The 10,248-nt window shown below is 36.1% G+C and overlaps 1 protein-coding gene across 1 annotated transcript; it reads right to left on the reverse strand.

Moving 5' to 3' along the window:
- Nucleotides 1-1,974: 1,974 nt before the first annotated feature.
- Nucleotides 1,975-8,909, reverse strand: LOC110464303 (E3 ubiquitin-protein ligase TRIM56-like). The gene is made up of 2 exons (XM_021519497.1): nt 8,031-8,909; nt 1,975-2,885 (listed from the first exon to the last, which is right to left on the reverse strand). The coding sequence occupies exons 1-2, from the start codon at nt 8,907-8,909 to the stop codon at nt 2,352-2,354; spliced, it is 1,413 nt and encodes a 470-aa protein (XP_021375172.1). The 3' UTR covers nt 1,975-2,351.
- Between the last annotated feature and the right edge of the window lie 1,339 nt (nt 8,910-10,248).

Consider the following 10,248-nt stretch of genomic DNA (forward strand, 5'->3'; position numbering starts at 1 on the left):
ACTATCAGAGAACACTGTGAATATGATCTTCAAAATAAAAAAATAAAAATCATTAATTTAGAACGTGTCGGAGCAAGCAAGGTTCTACTTTACGTAGGATAATAAAGGGGTCGTTTGTGATAAGTCATTGCCTTTGTAGTTGTAGTAAAATTATGGTAAGGGGAAACAAAACAGATTCAGAGGAAAGCATGAAAATTAAAAAAATACTGCCAGATTTCAAGGCATACTACAATAAAAATAGTTCTTTTCTCATCAACTAGAAATTGTCCCCCCCCCCCCCCCCCCCCCCCCCCCCTCCCCACATATGTTTTGGAATCTTTTGTAAGTCCGATTTCCTGTGTGATTTTCTCGCCAAATGCAGTAGAATGGTATGACAGCAGCAAGCATATCACAGGAGTATTTGACAACACATAACATCTGGTTTTTGTTTTACATTTTCTGATGATATTGGCATTAAACAAGTCCTTAGTTATACAATACTTAACGTGTTCACTTCTTCATATAAATTGCTTACACTGAAATAACAATAATAATCAAAAAGATTCTTATTGCATTAGAACACTACTGTAATTTTAGATTTATTGCTTTGTAAAAATTGAATTATGTTTTAATTGATTGAGAGATGACCGATGTAAGATGTTTGGTGTATGTTTATAGAAGAAGAATTATTGTTGTATACATATGGCTGCGTAATAGTCCTTAAGACTGAGAAAACTAGATAGACGTCTAAATATTTTTGTGTTGGAAGAAAATGCAGACGTCTTGGCAAAGATATTTGTCTAGAAAAATATACAGACGTCCTTGCAAAGATGTCTGTCTAATGAAGTATACATAAGTCCTGACTAAGATATTTGTCTAGTAAAGTTTGCAGACGTCCTTGGCAAATAAGTCTGTCTTTTGAAGTATACAGACGTCCTGGCAAATATTTCTCGTCTATTAAAGTATACAGACGTCCTGACAAAGATGTTTGTCTAGTAAAGTAAACGGACGTCCTGGCAAAGATGTCTGTCTTCTAAAGTTTACGGACGTCCTGACAAAGATGTCTATAAAGTTAAGTATACGGACGTCCTGACAAGATTAATGTCTAGAAGGAATGTGGAGACTTTTAGACAAGGGTGAATGTATTATTAAAGTAATATAGAAATGGCAAGACAGTCTGTCTCGTAAAAATATTTATACTTTCAAGGGAAAATGTCTGTCATGTAACACTACAAAGACATCAAGCTATATGAATAAGGCTGTTTGTCTACATAAATGTACCGACGCTACAGCCATTGTCGACTGTGTTAAAGAGTAATCTAACGTCCAAACAAATGCATGTGATAGATATACTTAACGCACGTCGTTGCCTTGTTTTACCAACGAACTTGTACACATACAGTGGTAATCATAATAAATATGTATGGAATCGTATCACTTGTTGCTTTTATATTTAACCTTCCGATCCGAGTGTGCGTATGCTTGTATGGGGTTAAACGTCATTGCAACAGCAAGGCCACATGAATTGGAGTGGGGTGTTTAGGGAGTCGCCAAAATATAATATATATATATAGATTCGAAGTGTTGCAAAGGGGCAGCAGATCAATTAAGGTTCTTCAAAACCCTCTAAGTAGAATATAACGAAGAAATCACCCGATTCTGCAACACTTGTCTACACAATATGCAGGAATTTCTGCTGCTTTTACGTATTGTCCAGAATTGATTTATTTTTATGATAAAAATAACATAAGTGACATGATCTTGAAAGAGGCGATGCATTAGCACTCTGCAGAATCTGACCCTTTCATTTATGTCTTCTTTAAGAACACGAAAAGAAGAATATATCTTAATTATGCCCAAACTCCAACAATTGAGAAGTACATCTTATGTTTTCTATTTTTCCTAATCTTTATTTTTTACGGCACTTGTCGTCACATGATCTTACATACTTAACAAAAACAAACGTCCTCGTAAGAGAGAGCAAAGGTCATATAATGAATGTCCAGAGATCATGAAAAAATCATGGCCCAGCTGCTTGCGAACTAACTAAAAATAACAACTAGAAATACAAAGTTTTGTGAACATAAATTTACAAAGTCTAGATTGTGGATGCAAAAAGCCGAACAAAGTTGAACATATTTACTGAACCATGTGTTATTGCATAATTTTGCCATCTTACGTTACCATTGAGAGTGAGCGTGTAGCAAGAACATCGGGCAGAGTAATGTCACGTCCACTCCTGACCGTTATAGTGACATTAACCTTACTTGGCCAGTGACAACCAAATACGGGCCACAGTTCCAGACTAGGACCGACGTCATCGAATGTGAAGATCTTGGTATGTGTCAGGCAGTCGTACACGGTCAACCTGCTCAACTCCGTGTCAAGCAGGAATCCGTACCCTTCACATAACCGAGTCCCTGCTGTCCTGAAAGTGAGTTCTCTGTGCATAAGGTTGCGCCCTCTGTGGCGAAGGTACCGACACACCATGTCATGCCGTTCACAATGCTGCCCACAAAGTGACCAGGCGTGGTCTTGTTCATATAGGTAGTGACCCGATCTACTTCCTCTAAGCTACAAAGGCCTACCTCAAACACGAAGTTGGAGTTATCCAAGTCCTTCAGGATATCGATGTCAATAACTACCTCGAAATAGAATCTGCCCGGCTGATGAAACGACCGATTTCCTACAACACCTCGGTAGGTTTGCAGCTGTTTCCTACGGTACAATGGTTGTCCAGGCTTTGTCTTAGATGTTGGCTTGCTGTGAAGTTTTCGACCGCAGTCACTGACAGCACGGTATTTGTGGACCGTGTCTCTGTCCAATATAATCTCCGGGGCTGTAAACAGAAACAGAATAAGGCGAACTGAAACAGATTTATAGTCATCATCATCTTTCTTCGTAACATTTCATCACACCACACGGGGACAAGTTTGTCCATGGTACAACTTGTATGCATTTAACCAAACTTATTAGTAAATTTTAAAAGCCTTAGTTCAGAAGTGATATGACCTGGACAAGAAGCCAACAATAGATAACTTAAAGACGTTAGGGTTTGTTTTCATTTCAAAGTTGCCGTACCCAAATAATGGCAAGCGGATGTGATATACTCTATACTTATTAAGATTTGAAACCGTTCCTTGGGATAGGTTGATCTTTAGAATATCGACAGCAAAAATGTTTTGAGAACATAATGCACAAGAATCAAGCAACCATGAATCACACTGATAAAAAAACCAATTTGTTAACATGCCTTAATTTGTTCAAAACTTGTGTATTTAAAATCATGTTTTAGAAGCAATGCAGTGTTATACTTACAATCACATACAATGTACAACACCCATTGTAACATAATAATAACACTACGTTGACATAATGTATACATCGTTTTTGATTTTACTCATCATATATGGAGTGGCATGCGATAAACATAACCACGAGTTCTCATTTCTAACGATAATTATGGAGCTCTCCGTAGCTCGCTTCATAACAATGATGTGACATTGGAGATAGCTTGAAATCCAATGTAAATTTATTTCCAATCATTTTCTTATGTGATTATGTAATTATTTACACTTAAACTGATGTTTGTTTGTTTAGAGTTTAACGTTTTCGCAGTCAAGGTCATATACGGATGGGAAATGGAGACGACGTCGTAATAACAGAGTGGGGTAGAGAAATGGTAACATATTTGATGTTTGAAACAACTTACATAGAACATCGGTGTGCCCAGCATCCAACCCTGCGTTATAAAAATAGCAATCATTAAACAGACTAATTTTAACAAATGAGGATTAGGACATGTTAGACACAATCCCTCTAAGGACACGTTAGGGTAGCAGTATACAGTAGAGGGTTGTGGCCATAGGATATATTTTTGTTAAATGGCTAACCTCTGTATAATGATATGTAAAAAAAAAATTAAAAAAATAAAACTGTACTAAAATTGGTATAAGCATGATGAGTTCGAGAATAAAATCAAGTTTTACAACTTTACTGGGACCCAGATAATTCTGCAACCAGGTAGGTGATCTTTAATTTCAGACAAAACTTAGAAAAAAATTTACTAGTTGCGGGGGTCAATTTTTGGGTCAAAAATATCAATTTTTGGCATTTTTTTTAGCATTTTTTGATGTGGTAACCATGGTTTTCACACAAGTGACATACATAGAAAAAAGAGGTTTGTTTATACACTTCTCAGAACTTTATATGTATTGTAAATGTAATGCAGTTTACAAATATATATACATGTATACATGTGTTGTGTAGGGTAAATCCGCTGTGTTTACATTTCCTCGACATGTGCCTTGTTTATCAGAGTCGGGCCATTTCTACTGTATACTGCTACCTAGACACAATCCCTCTAAGGACACGTTAGACAAAATCCCTCTAAGGACACGTTAGACACAATCCCTCTAAGGACACGTTAGACACAATCCCTCTAAGGACACGTTAGACACAATCCCTCTAAGGACACGTTAGACACAATCCCTCTAAGGACACGTTAGACACAATCCCTCTAAGGACACGTTAGACACAATCCCTCTAAGGACACGTTAGACACAATCCCTCTAAGGACACGTTAGACACAATCCCTCTAAGGACACGTTAGACACAATCCCTCTAAGGACACGTTAGACACAATCCCTCTAAGGACACGTTAGACACAATCCCTCTAAGGACACGTTAGACACAATCCCTCTAAGGACACGTTAGACACAATCCCTCTAAGGACACGTTAGACACAATCCCTCTAAAGACACGTTAGACACAAGCCCTCTAATGATGTGTTAAATTAACGACCAATTTCAATTACATCATGCTTCAGTAAAATATTGGAAAAAAATATTTTTAAATATCTATACAACTTTTTGATTGAGAATGATATTATTACTAAGCATCAGTCTGGCTTTATACCTGGTGATTCTACTGTCAATAAGCTTTTGTTTAATTATAATGAAATTGCAAGCAATATGGATAAAGGAAAGGAGCTTCGATTTGTTTTTTTGTGATATCAGTAAAGCCTTCGACAGAGTATGGCACGAAGGTCTTTTATTTAAATTGAAATTATATGGTATAAATGGAAATCTACTTTTGTGGTTTGAAAATTATCTGTCGAACAGAATGCAAAGAGTAAATACTGAAGTTTACTTTTCACAATTTAAGAATGTAAATGCAGGGTACCTCAAGGATCTGTCCTCGGACCACTATTATTTCTTCTGTATAGCAATGATATCACTACTAATGTTTCCACCAATATCAAACTTTTTGCTGATGACACTTCTCTGTATGTAATTATAGATATTAACCCAACACAGGCCGCACAATCTCTCAACACTGATCTTACTAACATAGGTGAATGGGCAACAACATTAAATTCAATCCAAGTAAAACAAAATCACTCAAATTTTCTAGAAAACAAGACACCCATCACATCCCACTATTTTTCCAAAATAGCCAAATCATAGACACATCATCACATCAACACTTAGGACTTACACTTCAAGATGATGCAACATGGAAACAGCACATACAGAATATATACAAAAAAGCTTACAATAGACTTAATATTCTTCGCCATGTCAAAACTAAAGTCAATAGAAAATCATTAATTAAAATATATATGGGATTTATTAGGCCAATTTTGGAATATGCAGATATTATTTGGGATAATTGTACACAACAGGCAAAAGATATTCTTGAATCTGTACAATTAGAAGCAGCTAGGATAATAACAGGTCTTCGTTCTGGGGTATCACATGACAAACTATACAATGAACTAGGTTGGGAAACACTATCTGTAAGACGAAATAAACACAAACATGTAATGATGTACAAAATTATGCATTGGCAGACACCTCAATACTTACAAAATGTTTTAAATCCCTTTATTAATAATCAAAATGATAACCCCTACCCTCTCAGACAAACTAGGCTTTTCAACCCACCGTTATGTAGAACTAATAACTATTTTGACAGTTTTTTCCCTCAAATGTGCCGCACAATTAACATTGCAAATTCTGATCTTCTTAATTCTCCCTCTCCTGCAGCATTAAAAAAATATTTGAATAAAGATATTATTTCTGATAGTGAATCTGTTTCAATTTTCAAAACAGAAGGTAACCGAAGAGCAAGTATTATTCTATGTCGACTTCGAAACTCTTGCAGTAATTTAAATTATGATTTACACCATGACCATCTTACTAATAGTCCTGCTTGTACCTGCTCTGCTGAACATGAAACAGTACCTCATTACTTTTTGGAATGTCCTATTTTTAATAATCAAAGAACAACTTTGTTCACTTCTCTTAATAGTTATGGAAACCATAATCACACTGATAAAAACATTCTTCTCCAGGGCTGTCCTGATTGTGATGGGCTTACAAACAGAAGAATACTTGATGATGTGCATATTTTTATTGGAAAATCCCGTCGTTTTAATTTTTATATGACTTAAAGCCATGATGTTAAACAAAAATATACTATATATTCTATATTACATCCAGGAGCTTCTAAATGAGCATGACTACTGTCTATTACGTGTACTTATCTTGACATTGTAAATTATTACACTCTATATGTATTAAATGAATTTATTATATTTAATTGTAACAGTTTTTGGTAGCAGTGACCTGTGCAATATATGCACATGGGCTTTTGGTCTAAGCCTGCCAATATCTGTCTATGATAGTGTATATATATGCTGAAATAAATGTATTTGTACATGTACTTGTATGTGTGTGTAAGTGTGTGTGCGAGATGTTTCCTTCATGAGTTACTTCCCCTTAGCCTTGTGTTAATATGAATTATTTTGTGTTAATTTTTTCATTTGCAACATGTCTAAAATATTATGTCTCCTTGTTTATTCCACTTTGGCCATTTGACGGAGAGAATTTATATAGGCTTTGCCTGTTATTCAATCCAATTGATTACGACATCTTGTTAATAACATTTGATGAAATGAAGGACACGTTAAACACAATCCCTCTAAGGACACGTTAGACACAATCCCTCGAAGGACACGTTAGACACAATACCTCTAAGGACACGTTAGACACACTCCCTCTAACCAAAACGACTACTTAGATTGACTAGGTGTGGAACTATGTACAGAATACGTTCTGTACTGACCGGTGTGACACATGAAGGTATTAACAAGGCGATTAGGATGTACCTTTGCAATAGAAATTGTATTTACTTTTCTTGAACGTTGATCATCCAACAAATTGTATCGAGAGACAATTGAACGCATTTCTCCTATAGCTTACGAAGTTTTCCTCGCTCTTTAGGCATGTGATATACATATAACTCCTACTTGATAGAGGTAACAATTTGGAATGAACTTGGACCGCAAAAAGGCACCATCACCATGTTTTGCGCTATCATTGTTGTAATTTTGAGGCCTTGAATCTCATTATAATATAGATTTTTCGAGAGAAAATCAATATCATTGATAATTGAAAAATATGAAATAAATAAAACATGGATGTCGCGTCCTTTGAAATGTAAGAAATGATACCGTGTAGAATAAGCCATTTTGAGTTAACCGACCATCACTTCCGTTATTTTTTTATTTAATTAACCAGGTTTCTAAAACAAAACTTACAAAGGTCTACGGGTCGTTCTCCTCACATAAAATACATACATTAATCGAAAAATCAAGACAAAACTTACATTACTCGTTAAAGAACCTGTATGTGCCTTATTATAGAGTGTAATTCAATGATATATGAAATAGCCGACATGGATGAACGGATTACTGCTCTACTTACTCATTGAAAGTGGTCTTGACGTCGTACTTAGGTCAGTATGATTGCGGAAGAATACCAAATTCCTTGGACGCGTCTCTGTAGATATAGTTCCTAACGCAGACGTCAATGTTCTAAACTGTGTGAGCACATTCTGTGTGTCGAAAGTTGGCGCTGCTACCTCAACTGATTGATTTACCTGATGACGAGTCAATAGTCTCAGACGTCTAAGGAGAATATTGTGTAGAATCAAGAATTCGGAAGGACCAGAATGTGTAGATATATTCCTTGAAAACTTCCAACCGTGTCAATGAAGTTTCCCATCTTTTCTGATTTGCTTACTAAGACGACCCTTTGCCTTTTACAGATTTTTGAAATTTCTGCTTTTAAATCGTCTTTCCGTTTTTCTAACATCCTTTGGCATTCAGTGAACGTTGACTCTAATTCTTTTTCCATTTCAAATTCCCTGATGTCAATATTCAGTATTTCCTGCTCCAGTTGTTCAACTATTGTCCTTGTAAATGTGACCATATCTCCCAGGTGGCAGAAAACCCTCTTCAATTCAGTCATTTTCAGTTGCTGCACCTCTTCTATATTTTGTACCACGTGACCTTCGGACGTTTTGTGATCCCGCTCTATGCACACTTTACACAATGGCGCTCTGCACTCCTTCTTGGAACAGTAGAAGGCCAATAGCTGGCCCTCGTGACCCGACTTTGTGCACTTCAGACGCCGCCGAAATACCTCTGAACCAGCAAAAACTTTCATATTTTCAATTTTCAAAATTTCATGGGATCTAGTCGCGATGCTCCGTTTGTGTGTCTCCTTACAGTCCAAGCATAGGTATATATTACAATCTTTACAGAAGCCTGAAGCTTCATTATCCTCGGGACAATCTTTGCAAGTAATACATGAATCTGTCTTTCTCAATTTTATAAACTCGCACAGATTCCGTCTCGTTGTGTCTATAGGTAAGCCACGTACCCCTGTTGTTGGAAGTCTATTCTTTGTCCTACAGTTAGGACAGATAATGATGTTCGTGGTCGACAATTTACGGATACAGACTTGACAGTGGGTATGTAGACAAGGTAACACTCTTGGTATGTGGATCTCCTCGTCGTAATCCTCACTACAAGCATTGCACCTGAGGAACTCCTGTTGAACAGCGTGTGCTCGAATCATCATTATATGTACTCGCTGCAATAAAGAAAGAGCACTATGGTGAATACCTCGATCGGCGATACATCGAATGTCAATAATAAAATTTGATGAATATAAATTGAATATCTCAAAAGGAACAATACCTAGGGTACTATTACGTATGTTTCCTTTATAGCCATTTGTATACATGTAAATATACGTATCGGTACAGAAGATAATGAAACCTTTATATCATATGACTTCAGTATTGTCCTCCAGTGGCACTTTTGATGTTTACGCTAAATTAGTGTTTCGTCGATGCAAGTATGGTTCTTTATATACAGCCTTCTTGTTCCTGTTGTCAATGAATGAAATATAACGGAATAGATCAATGAGTATGACTAACATTAGAAAATGTACCGAATAGGTACTTCCACTAGTCAAACTGTGATTATATATTATTATGGGAAAGAACACACAAAATGGTGTTATTCGACATGATGGCCCAGAAGAAAAGTTGCACTGCAGCTTACCTTCTATATGTATAGACGTGTTCTTGAAGCGTCAACAGTCAAACATATATGACCAGAACTAAACTATTTTAAAGTCTCCTCGCAGCATAGAACATACCAACACAAAGAAAACGAGAGGTCTGTTGATAGCAAATCTATAACAACTTCTCATATGAATCTTCTCGTATTGAAATGTTTGTATACTCTTATAATCACTCTATAGTTCAGCTGTACAAAGGCTATCATATATCTTCACATATTTAGATAAAGGGACTGCTCTGTATATGGCTGGGTAAATATGTGCATATATCATATCTATACTAAGACATTGTTTGTGTGATACTTTGACGAGCGGTTAAACTGGTGTAGAATATCCCGTTATCCCGTTTACTTTTCAGACACCTGAATTGAAATCGGAAATATATAGCAAATTGGGTTTTCAGCGTATGATTCATTAGCATGTTGAATTCATAATTCAATATGTTTTTGAATACACATTATCAAGATTCATTTATATATATATATGTATACACGCGTGAACCATTATTACATATTTAACAATCCTTCCCTAAGGGATCCCTATTTTCCATCTCCATAAATCAGTTTACTATATAATAGCGTCCTCACAACAGTCAAGGTCATATGATGACGGGCGCTTAGGGAGACATCGCCCAGAAGAATAGAGAAAGGGAGCAAAACAGATTTTTTTTTTTTTTTTATCTCAAACGATGCAATAAGGACATCAGTTCAATTTTTAAGTTTTAACATTCCCTATACAGAAGACACAGAAAAAATAACCCGTGAGAAAGAAAACATATTTGAGCCTTCCTATTAGTGATCTCTTGGTATAGATTTGACAGTAGGCCATC

Source organism: Mizuhopecten yessoensis, unplaced genomic scaffold (assembly GCF_002113885.1).
Source record: "Mizuhopecten yessoensis strain PY_sf001 unplaced genomic scaffold, ASM211388v2 scaffold213, whole genome shotgun sequence".
NCBI classification, from domain to species: Eukaryota; Metazoa; Mollusca; class Bivalvia; order Pectinida; family Pectinidae; genus Mizuhopecten; species Mizuhopecten yessoensis.